General features: G+C 37.4%; 1 protein-coding gene across 7 annotated transcripts in view; it reads left to right on the forward strand.

The window, feature by feature from the left end:
• The window catches only part of CLEC16A (C-type lectin domain containing 16A), a 110,470-nt gene that overhangs the window by 50,815 nt on the left and 47,064 nt on the right, over window positions 1-12,591 (forward strand). Inside the window, exons 23-24 of one of the 7 annotated variants that reach the window (XR_008433794.1) lie at window positions 5,406-6,176; window positions 6,603-6,984. Coding sequence is in view for 5 of the 7 variants with exons in the window: in XM_053957966.1 (XP_053813941.1) it covers window positions 1,429-1,548; window positions 5,406-5,746 (461 nt within the window). In the remaining 2 variants the exon portion in view is untranslated. Of the gene's footprint in view, window positions 1-1,424; window positions 1,549-4,322; window positions 4,362-5,405; window positions 10,590-12,591 lie in introns of those variants that run through there. The other 6 variants (XM_053957962.1, XM_053957966.1, XM_053957967.1 and 3 more) reach the window with 6 other exon arrangements.

Below are 12,591 nucleotides of genomic sequence, written 5' to 3' on the forward strand. Positions count from 1 at the left end.
TTAGCCCTTTACAAGATTATTGTTCTTTAGAATTGACAAAGCAGAAATCATCCTTTAAAGAAAGCAGAATGCTTAGCAAGACAGAAAAATCAGTATCATGTTCTGCAAGTGCTGCTATCAGGTTTGTTTCTTCTTTGTATTTACTTTTTTTTTTTCATTATCATGTGCTTTTGAAATGTTGCTATGTATAAGTTAGCAATGTTCTCATTAGGCAGATTTTAGTCATCAAGTTTCAGAGCTTAGAATACAGTCATGTTTTGGCTAACCCTGCTGGAACTGTACACTTTTTAAAGTGCTTATTTTCATATATGCCAGGGATTAGATATAGAAGCTCTCTTACTGTAAGTTAGCAGTCTTCCAGAATTATGAATGTATTAATGTCATCTGTGCTGTATTTTATTACTTTTTAAGCTGTCTTAACTTTTTAAAAGCAATTGGCTTCAGTACATAAGAAAATGTTTACATCAGAGCAATAGATAATGAGGACTTCACAAGGCACTGATCTGTGCCACTTAAGCTGCATTTTGTGCTTTTGGCAGGTAATGATGATAAAAGATCTAAAATCAGTACTGAGCTGTACCTTGTTGCACAGAACATATTGGATTCCAGTCTGTAAAATTTAATTTCCATTCCAAGGAGAGGGTGATTAATCAAGCTTGGAGAGCTTATAAGAGCAGTGCCTGCCTTCCTATTGAAACCATCTCTATCTCTTCCCTGTATAATCAGTAAAGTAAATGTGGTTTGACCTCCTGTTCTGTGAAACTGTAGTAATTTTCTGACTAGGTGAGGAAGTACTTTTGTTCTTAGAAAGTTTCTTTTCTAGGAACTTTCAACGCACCAAGCATCATCATCTGAACTGCTGTTATCTTTTCAAACCCTGTGTTTGGCTTTATCATAAACCAAATGTAAATGCTATTGTTGGGTATGAGAATAGCAGGGCTGAATGGTCTGAAGTGTTGTCACCTGCACAGTACTGCACCGCATATAACTCATGGCCAGGGGAAAGGAGAATAATTCTGTGTCACCAGAATTTGTGGTAAATAACTTCTCTCAAAGTATCTAAAGCAGGTGAGTAGATTGTAATGCAAATAAATACCTGCCAGCCCTCCTTGATGTAAGTGCTGTTGGTACTGCCAGACATAGCCCAAACTTACAAACATTTTCCGATAGGAAGCGAAACATTAAATCCATATAAACTCATTTATTTCTAAAGAATGAATGCTTCCAGCTTCAGAAGTATTTCCCAAACTAGAAGGCTCTTGGTGTGGTGTCAGATTGTATTCAAGATACCAGCAGTTACGGGTGTGTCCTTGTCACTTACTCTTGTTGCTGCTCTAACATTTATCCTTTGTCTCCATTCCAGTTTCCCTTCCCTGTGTCATTGTTGAAGCCTCTGTATGATTTCTGGCTGTGTTTCCCTCTAGTAAGGTCTGGCAGGAAAGGACGCCGGCGGGTGTTTAGTCTGTCGGAGGCTGACAGTCACGGTGGACACTGGGTTTAGGCCTTCCAGCAGCAGCTGCAGCAGAAACTCCCGCAATACCCACTCAGGCAGGTTCCTCCATAAGCCTTCACAAGCCCATAACAATCAATAGAACATATTTGCTTTCCATGCTGACAGCAATGACAGTGAGGTAGGAAACTGAAGAAAGCATCGCAATATTTGTCTCTACGTTTTGTTGTGGGAGAACTGTAAAGCAATAATGAGCTGTTTCTGAAAGCCTTGTCTGCAGCTTCTCCCATGTCTCTGGGCACTTGTGCCAAAGGTGGAAATTGTGCTATCAAGCCTCCAGCTTCAAAGCAGCCATGTCTTCATTTGCACAGGGCAGCCCTGGCTGTAGTGAAATTTGGTAAGCACAGGCTCCTGAATGGACAGTAATGCAGGTCCTTGGCCAGCAGCAAGAAATCTATTTATAGCACAGGTCGAATGGACAGGCATTGAGCATAAGACTGTCCCTGGACTCTGATGGCACAAGCTTAATATTTCTGTGGTCATCAGATTCTGACAGATGACTTTAGGGACTGTTTGATTCTCCTTACCTGAGGAGGAGGAGCAGATGCAAAAGAATATGGAAATATGCTCCAGATGACCTTTGTTATATAATCTGTTTGAACTTGTATCTAATTTTCTTTTCTTTTGTTACTGTCATAGCATGACGATACTTTACTCTGCTAATATTTTATAAATACCCTTTTTCATCTTTATAGATTTAATTTGCAACTTTTTGCCTAATGTCTTGTAATTTGTATTTTTGTTATCCTTTCACAGTATGTTGCTATACAGCTTCGGACACTTCTCTGTGGATGATATTCATTCTTTCCTTTTTCTGTTCTTTTCTAACTTCTTTCACAATAACCCTTCTTAACATAAGTTAATATAACAAGCTGAGTGTTTTAGTTGGGTTTTTTTTTTTGCTGTAATGATAATCTCTGTAGCATTAAAGAAATGCTGAAAAACATGTAAAACTGTTTAAGGCTCTGCATCCAAAGAGAGCTAATAATAGCCCAAAACTTGCAAAATTACACCTTTTTTTCAATAAGTACAATAAGTTTGGAGGTATGGAAGGCTGTTTGTTAGAACTCAGTATTAAGGTCAGAACCATTTTAAGAAATTCCCCTGCTTTTGTTGCAGATCTGGCATATATTTTGTGCCAGAACACTCTTGCTTAAATACATCAAGGCTGGGGAAGAGATAAATAGAAGTGCTATTTTCTAGTATTAGGTGATAACCTTTTGATATTTAAGAGCAGAGCATATCTCAGTGACTGGTAGTTTTATCCAGGGAAAAATTAAAAGTTTTCTTTTTCTTTCTATCCAAAAGTCAAAAGTCAAACTGCAACAAAGTGTTGGGAGTTTGGGTTTTTTGAAAGCCAGTTAGTATTTTTACATCGAGTATAAAGGGGAGTTCCAGATATTAAGTAGAGAAATTAATCTGTAAACATGCCGGGTATGTGAAACTCTTTAGAAACAAGAGCTTGGTACCTATCTTGGTACCTGCTTAAAGACAGACATTCTTGTGCGCCCTAGACAATGTTCAGAACTCTTCCTCCTCCACCCCTTTGTGTGTTGGGATTTGCTTTCTGGTCATTTTGGCAGTAGTGCCCCCCTGGGTAACAGCAATTGGCCACTGTTCCCTGAATTCAGTGCCACAGTGATGGAAGAGAGGCTGGCAGTGACTAAGGACATCCTGAGAGGAGAGAGACTGGCTTCTAGGAATAGTAAATAACAGCTGGAGGGAAGCAGAGGAGAGCTCTGATCTTGTATTTCTCGCTTGTAATGCTGCCACTGAAATACTGGGCAGTATATTCTGCTTACTGGTTTTGATATTTTTATCTTTCTTCTTAATGTTTTTTTGAGTCTTTTTTGTAGAAAATTTGGACTTGTTAACTCCAGATACTTTTTTCTAATGAAGACTTTTTTCAAATAGTTTTTGTTTGTGGCATTAAGGGAGTCAGTTTAACATTAACTTACAACCTGGAAGGATGTGGGAAGGATTTGGGGACCATCCAGCATAGCAAAACAATATATATGTCTTTCATCATTTCAGTAAATGCAAGTATTAAGAAAAGACATTGATACTCTACTGGGAGAGGGGAAGGAATGATTTAAGAAATGAAGTGCAGGTTGAGAAGTTAAATAGAAATGTGTTGCATACAACAATCTGAACAGAATGCCATTGATTGATAAGACTTTACTTACCAGAATGCCTCAGGTTTCTGAACCCTGAATTTGGGTGACTATTCATGTTACAGTATAAGTAAGATTAAAAACGTTTCTTGGCAAAGAAGATTTGATATCATTTTAAGATGGTTTAGATTCAAAAAGCAGAAACTCACTGTTCTGTGCTTACTGAAATGTTAGTGTTTAGCTTGGAATTCAGAAAAATGTGTTGTTTCATTGTTTTAGCAGTTCATTTTCCATGTGATTCTTGCATCACTTCCTCTGTTATCAGTTGCTACATTCTCACTAAAGCTTCTTGACAGATAAAGAATCTGTAGGGTTACTTTCAATCTGTCCTTATAGTTCAAAAATAACCACTGATGTCTCTTTTATTTAAAAGTAGACTTTTTTACCATCTTATAAATCTTATTTTTATCAAAGCAAGAAGCTTTAGCACCAATTCAGCAGAAAGTACACGTGAGTGGTTTCTGGAGTGAGAATGCACCATTGTTTGGGTTATCTTACCAGAAAGGTAAAAAAAATCAGTAATTTTAGTGTTATCCACTGTTACCTTACTGATACCCATTCCATTCTCTACTTTGCTTTTCCTTTTTTTCCTTTTTTTTCCCTTTTGTCTTATGTTTATGCTTTCTGTTTTTTTCCAGGACTAATTGGAATCATATTGAAACGGAAATATTTTTAAGGTCACTGTGTATTAAAACCATAATTAATCCTTAGCTTCTGTATTCACTACATTGCCTTCTCGGCTTTTCTGCAGATTCCTGTACACTTGAACACATGCTGTTTCTTACAAAAGCTTTAAAACTGGTCTGTCTTGAAGCTGGATACCTGTTACTTTAATGGCATCTATTATTGTAGTCTGAAAAGAAAAAAACCCAACTTTTCTGGGCATACCTGATCATCTAAGGCTGTGTCACCTCATCCCATCCATTCCCTTTCCATCCTGAGCCAAATGAACAGCTTGCTTGACAGTTCACTAAGATTTTTAGGGGGAAGGACAGCACAAATAGCTATTAAGGTTGGAGGGTTTTTTCATAAAGTAGGAGGTGCGACAGCATATCAGTTTTCTGTAGCATTTATGCTTATTCTCAGTTTTGAGTGTTGGATGCTCCATGCTTAGGAGGACAAAACCCCCATGTCTCACAAGGCTGTGTAAAGCAGGCCTCTTGCAGCACCTTTCAGTTGCAGTAAGGACATGATCCTCCTTCCTCTTCTGCCATAATTCTGCTTCCTGTGGTTGAGGTGTCGCTTAGATGTGAATCTGGAGGATGAATTGAGATAATGACTTCCAAATTTTTGTAAGAAACAGGCCACCTTTTGGGAAAGCTGGCTGTAGAGTGGTTCTTCAGTTTTTTCTTTTATTTCTAAAGATCTTACTGATAAGGGGTAGCAGTTCATTTTAGCTCATACTAAATACTGGAGAGGTTTTCTTTCCCTCAACTTCCTCTCTCTAAGAATATTCTAATATTGATACATATTCTAATACTAAATGTACATAATTGCCTCGTTCCTAATTTGAACATAATCCTGCTGGTATTTTAGGTTATGCCTTTATAGTATTTTGGTTTATTTCTAATTACTAAAATGTGGATGTGTAAGCATAGTACTTCACAGAACTGCATTTTCTACTCAGTTATTCTTGAACACTCATGAATGATGGTGTATTGTTAGGCTTAATGTACATACTGACTTGAATATTGATTGTTCTTGGTGTTTTCTTTTCTCAGATGATGCTTCAGCTCCGGAGCAGCCTCTGACGGCCAGTTCTGGTCAGACAATGTTGACTGATGAAACTCTTTCAGCTGTTTCAAAGTCCAGCAAAAATGCTGTAAAAACCAGTGACACAGAAACAGCCAACCTGTCTCCCAGCCTGATTCCTGCACAGCAGCCCACGATATCCTTAATCACAGATGACAACACGGACACGCTGAGCGTGGAGTCGCTCACACTGGTGCCACCAGTTGATCCACACAGCATCCGAACATTCAGCTGCATCCCTCAGGCCTCTTTGCAGTCTGAAGCTGAAGTTGACAAGGTGAAAGAGGTAGAGGAAGAATGTTCTGACTAAAGCCACTGTAATAAAGAGTGAAGGAAGTGCAACCAAATTGTGATTTGTTTTTTCTCTGGGAGTGCAGATACTTCTGGAGGCCTGAAAGGCCTCAGGTCCACACGAAGGGACCGAGTGGTGACAGAGAATGTCAGCAGGTTTTAGAGCCAACATTGGATACTCAGCATATCTGAACTGGAGAAGAAAGAAAAACCCAAACTTGTGAATCTGGATTGGTTCTTTCCTACCAGTTTCTGTTATACAAGAACATGAACATATTTCAGAAGATCTACTGTCTTTCTAATAGGAACTAATTAATTATAAAAGGTCTACAGTATTATGACAAAGTGACAAGACTTTTGGATACCCAGATTCATGGTACTGCATTATTATGTCTCTGAAATGGGAGACATGCCATTGACCAGAAAAAATTATATATTATAGGACAGAGGTAAAACTTCAATTTGAGTCAGGGTGGTTTTTATTCAGTTTGGTGTTTGGTTTGGGGTTTTATTTGTGGAAGGAGGGGTTTTGGGGTTTTATTTGGATTTTTTTTTTTTTTTTTTTTTTTTTTTTTTTTTGGTTAGTTGTTGGTTTTTCTTTTTTTTAAATCCTGATCTTGTTCATCTTTTGGAGGTCTGCACAATACCAGCAGGCTTGGCCACATTCAGTATTGTCTTTGTAGGACTCCAGACTTAAATATTATGTTTTCCTTATGTAATATTTATTTCAAGTTTTGATTGATATTTAAAACACAATGCTTGTTCATATTAACATAAGGGATTCTTGAGACTACTTTAGTCTTTGCTTAGCTGCCTAGAGAGGAATGTAAAATATTTTAAAAGATTGCTATGGCTTGTTTGTTCACTTCTGACAGTCAAATTGCTACACATCTGAGGAATGGTGATATCCCTGCAACTGAAAGACAACTTCAAGAAGCAGACAGAAGCAGTTTCACTCTAAAGAGGTTTTTCAAATTTTTCATAGTCATGTAGGAAGAAGGTCAGCATATCAAACTGATAATGCCTTTGCAAGTCTGATCTCAAAAGGTATTTTAGTTTTTTATTTTCCTGTCTGGGATAGTATCCAGTTAAACAAAATTGCTACATAAAAGTGATTCTGAGTTAACATTACTTCCTAGATCCTGACACCAAGTTGACAGAAAAGGGAAAGATGTTTCTTAAAATTTGGAATGTTCTTTGCTGATTTGATACATAATTTAACATGAAATGAATTTAAGATTTTTCATCAATTTCCAAGTAAGTTAATTTAAATTAATAGTAAAATGAGTAGCTTGTCAGTGCTGGTCTGTTCTTAACGCTGAGTTGGCAATTCCTCAAAGGAGGACTGCTGTTTACTTGGTTTTGATTTCAGTCACCACTGCAATCTGTTTCCTCATTCTGTCTCTACTGGCATTGAGTTCTTACCAAATGGGTGAATCTGTAAAGTTTTTATCCACTTCCCAGTTGCTTATTGTACCATTTCCTGGCTGTCCTAGGGAATACTTGAAGTGATTTTTCAGTGATAAATGTGTATATGTGTGTGTGTGTGTGCATATATATATATATATGAGATTGACTAATTCACAGGTACCACTTTTCTCACTTTTTCTGTCTTCTCCTTCACATAATAATTGAATCTTTGGCAACTGGGTATATGAGGTGTCTGCTACTGAATGCCAGTATTTTTTTTTTCCCCTATTAACTTTTTCATGCAGTTTTGATTTCTAATTTTCTGGGACTTCTACTTTCTCTCAAATTGAATGAACTGATACTCTGACCATTCCAGAGGGGCCCAAACTCTAAATGAACTCAAGAGTTAGGTGTCCTCAGTACTGCAGTGGATTTTGTGTGAAAATCTGGCATTACTAGAATAAGAGCCTGCTTTTTAGGTTTTTTGGTCTCATGCTTAAGATGAATTGGTACTCATGCAGTCACTGCACAAGCCTAGACACATCAGTAGCAATCTGGGCACAAGGACCACATGAATTTTTATTAGCTGAACTGATTGCAGTCTAGACTTTCTCTAAAATGGTGCAGCATTACACTGTAGTCTCAGTAATATTCTGAAGACCATTATAAAAAATGCCTCACTTAATTAGAAAGCATTTTATGTTAGTTATTAACCTTAAATTCTTGACCTAGATTACACAAAATACCACTGTGCAGGCTGAGTTCCCTTAAATAGAATTCATTTTAGACTGCAAAAACCTTGATCTTAATTTATCACATTTCAAATTCACTTCTAGCAAGATTCATATGCATATTCAATGCATATGAATAATCTCACCCCTGAGCTGTACTGCACAAGAAATGGGTCAAAGGGAAAGAAAGGTGACTTTGTGCTTTTCATTACCTTTGAGTGGCTTTTAAATTTCGTGATCACTTGTCTAGTGAAAGCTTCACAGGAAACGACTTAGATACTGTTATTAGGAAAATAAAAGAATAGGTGTGCTGTTAATTTGCCTGTGTCCCCTCTGGGGTAAAGCCTGTTTCTGAGATCCAGCCTAAACCCGCTCCCACTCAGCTCCAGCCGTTTCCTAATTAAGCAGTAAGATGTGAGTGACTGTAATTTCCATGCTTACTGCAAGTGTCTTGGGGTGATTACTTCAAGCAATGCAGGAATTCAGTAATTGCCCTGGAACTGTGTCATTTCACTAGCAGTAAAATAAACTTTATGCTTGAAGATGGAGGTAAGCTATCAGACAAGCAGGTCAAACTGTGTGTGTAAGGATGAAGGCACCTCCTAAGAGTAGACACTTCACTGACGTGGTGCTGTCACTCTGGGATAGTGCTGTCACTCAGTCACTTCCCTGCAGGAGCTCCAGAATAGCCTCAGGAGCAGTGGCACTGACCACCAGGAAGTAGCAGTCAGAAAATCCCCACCGAGCTAAACGTTCTGCTCTTGTCTCCACTAACCAGCTGAAGTTAAACTTGCTTTTAAAAGAGCATTGCCCAGGCAAGCAGCTGCTGTCTGGGAAAAGAAATTGTTTAGTCCTGTAGTTGAATCAGAGATCTGCAGAGACATCAGCTGGGGGCAGGGAGATTAAGGCCTTTTGCCTCCAAGGTAATTAGTCTTCTTCTTTCAGACAGCCTAATGTAGCCATCTAAATATACATTGAAAATTCTCTTCTTAACTGCTACTGTCTATCTTCTTGAAAGAGTTTTTTGGTGTGTCCCTGGTTCACCACCTCTGCCCTACCCTAAGATATCATTCACCTGGGCACTACTCTCTATTATCTAGCAATCTTTGGAGAAGTTCTCCTGTGCTTGCCTGCTGTGTTTCTCTTGACCTTTCCCAACATTTGCAGCATGAATTAGAAACAAATAGAATAACTCTTCCCATCTCCTATTGGATTCTGAAAAGCAGAGGGGGATCCAAGCAGGGCTTGCTAGGGTGGGATGTTTTTAGGGGTTGGGAGGGGAATAGTTCTTGGGGGCTTTTCTGCTGTTAGTTACTTGAGCAGCAACAAAGACATAGGAGATGCAGTTCTTGACTGAGTCTCAAACAGAGGGTTCTTTCATATGGAAACATATTTTTATATTACATTTGTACAGAATTTTCCCTATTTTGATCTCCCAGCATTTTTAGATTTGCACGTTGCTCAGATTTGATTTCTTTTGCAAGGTGTTATAAAATATATATTTTGTGTTTGTTAATGTATTATAAATGTAAAGCTAAATTTTGGTTGTCTAATAAATGTGCACTGTGGTGGTATCTGGATTATTGTTTTGCTAACTTGAATTGATTGGTTCTTAATATGAAAAGGAAAAACTTGTCATTGTTGGGACTGTCTTGTTAGAATAAATAAATGTGTGGAGTGCATTTATTTTAAAAGTAACTAAAAATGGCTTAAGCAGGTAATGACTAAGAATACTTGTTAACAAAAGTTAAGGTCCAGAGTAGTTCACAGGATTATTTTAAGATCATAATCTGAAGATTCATGAGATTTGTTTTTTAATCTTGTTTCCCATTACTTTTGGTTATGGATGCTCATGCTAAAGTAAGTTTAAGACACATAGTAATTGCAATCTGATAGTATGTATGAGAAGATCTGAGGGTTAGTGTTTGTCTTTATTTAAAGACTAACTGTGGCAAAAGTATTTACAATGAACATGAAGATAATTTTTTTTAAGATTGAGAATAGATTCAAGTGTGCAAATTTATAGACTATTACAATGTCTAGGAGCTTTGTTTTGCCCAGGGACAGCACTAGCTATACATTGTCACAACTTCAGGAAACCCTCTGGAAGCATTATAAAATTTAGAAGATAATTTTAGGCATCTCCACTTGTGAATAGTTGTGTTGATATTTTTGTTGCAATCTTTTTCCTTCATTTTTAGCTGCTTTGTAAGTTTGTTTTCAGTGCAAAGAGGTATAAATGTATTTTTCTAGAAGAATGAATGTACCTGGGATTTAAGCACTACAAAAAGCCATTTAATGAACATGGACTGTCCTCCTATGAAATATATTTCAGTAAAGTTGTCTGAAATGTAGTTCATTTGAGAAAAAAAGTCCTGAACATGCACTTATATTTACATGGAAAAAAGCCCAAATATGTTGTGAATTGAATTCTGAAATGTCTTTCTACAGGCAATAAGTATTAATTATTTAAAGTAAGTTATGTTAGACATTTGGAGTTAATGTGATATCTTATGTTAATTTAAAGAACAATGTAACTAAGTGTCTGGGAAGGGAGTGGAATTAGAAAACATTGGTGTATGTTTCTGAAATCCAGACTTCTGAGTCTTTATTTGCTGGCATTGAGAATTTGTCGTGGCTGTTGAAAACCTGGACAAGAGCAAGGAATAGACCTTTCTTTGTAAATGGAACTTGGCAATAAAAATGGTGTTACTAAGAAAACTTCCTTCCCTTTCATATGCTGCTGCATGCATTTGATGCACAAGGCCATCCAAAAGCAGTGAAAGGCAAAATTTGCAGAACCTTGCTTTTATTTAGAAGAATTTTGTGCATATGTGACTTTTAGGCATTTTCATCTTTAAGTAAGGGTAATTTGCACTATGTATGCAGGAAAGACATAGCAGGAGAGGGAGCAGAAACAGGCCTGGAAGGGTGATGGAAAGTAGATGAGACCAAGGGTTAAGGGCTGGGCAACATCTAAAATATCTGTGAACCACTTTGAAAGTGCCTGTCATGTGTGATTTCTTCCCCAAATATATGCTTTCACCCTCTGCCTCTTTCTCTGGTGCGTGTTGCCAGTTCAATATATGGATTAAATCCAACCAAGTTATTAGTTAGGTTCTTGTTAATTAGCCTCTACATCTATAGGAATTCATCACAGTCAATATACTTTCCTTGGGAAATGTTATTTCTCAAAATAGTCATTGCTCCAGAAGCTTTCTTAGGAAGAAATTCAATTACATTTTACCATCAAATAAGCAAGATAGGTATCAGAGATAGGGGACAACACTGTGATTTACTCTAAGATGCAAATATTAAATCATGGTGTATTGTGGAAAATGAGCTTAAATCTGCTCCTGGCAGCCAAACTTCCTAAATTTTGCCAGTAATACTGCTTTAAGGATGCCAATTTGTGGCCAGGAAGGTCCCTTCCTTCACATTTGAAACTGCTTTTTGATTCTGTATCCTGATGCTTCAGAACTCTTGCAGCCTTTTGTCTTGTAGTTTTTCCTGTGTCTCTTGTCCTAAACCTTTCTAGACTCGGACACTAAATCAGTTTGAGCCTCTTGACCTGAGTTAATAATGATCAGAGAGGGAACGAAAGCACAGCCTCCAAACCTCTTGTCATGCTGATGGGTTGAAAATGAACTGGACAGAAATGCACTGCTGCATTAGTCCACTCCTAAGTCCTCAGAAACATCTAAGTGTAGCAACTTGAACAGTCCTATCATGGGTAAATCCACATCTTTATCAGCAAGATAATTTCAGCATAGTTATAAAAATAAGTGAAACTGTTGATACATATGTCTTTGTCAAAGTAACTCTTGTCTAAGTAAAGATACAGCATTTGGAGATTATCTCTTTGTTCTTTGACACTTAACCTTTGTTTCCATGTCAAGGAAGGAGTTCATGGATGCAGCAGAAGAAACTGCATTTCTATTCTGCTATGTTAGAGCTTGTGTGAAGACAAAAGCTGACTTGGTACTTTCTGGTGGTCTTGAATATGTGCTGCATACAACTGTGAATGAGAGATGGCTGTTTATATGAGTGTGTTCCCTGAAAATTCGATTGAATTTTAAACTCATACGTTTAATCTCTCAAATAAGAAGTAGAGGGAGTTGCAGCACCTGGAGCTGCAAATTTCCAGTGGCAAAATTGGAAGATTTCAGACAAATGTTCACACATGGTTAAGCTGATGGGGGAATAAGTCAGTCTGGTTGAATGGTGCTCAGTTGTGTGTCTGCTTTTAGCTAAAGGTTTTTAACATCAGCTTATCTGCAAATATGTCTAGGTCTTAAAATTATTACTGATTTTTGATGCTAATTCTCTAATGGATTTTATGAGGTAAAGTTTTTGATTATTAAGTGCCTTATTATTCAGACTTGAGATTTTCTGAAGTTGAAAGTTGCCTGTCCTCAGACACTCAACTCTACAAAGCTGAAAAATGTTGTGCTTGTTGAGTGGAAAATACTGATCTCAGCATTCCATTCTTACTGTCTTGTCCCCAAATAAAGGTTCATATTTCACACAGGCCACAGTTTTTTGGGTTTTTTTTGGGTTTTTTTTTTTGTTTTGTTTTTTGTTTGTTTTTTTGTTTGTTGGTTTGTTTTTGTTTTTTGTTGGTTTTTTGGGTTTTTTTTGGTCTGTTTGGATGACTGATAAGGACAGATAAATTCTTGGGCTCTGTTTCTTAGTTCCACAACACTTTTCTCAGCTTTAGAAT

The sequence above is a fragment of the Vidua chalybeata genome, chromosome 16, assembly GCF_026979565.1.
Source record: "Vidua chalybeata isolate OUT-0048 chromosome 16, bVidCha1 merged haplotype, whole genome shotgun sequence".
Taxonomy (NCBI): Eukaryota; Metazoa; Chordata; class Aves; order Passeriformes; family Viduidae; genus Vidua; species Vidua chalybeata.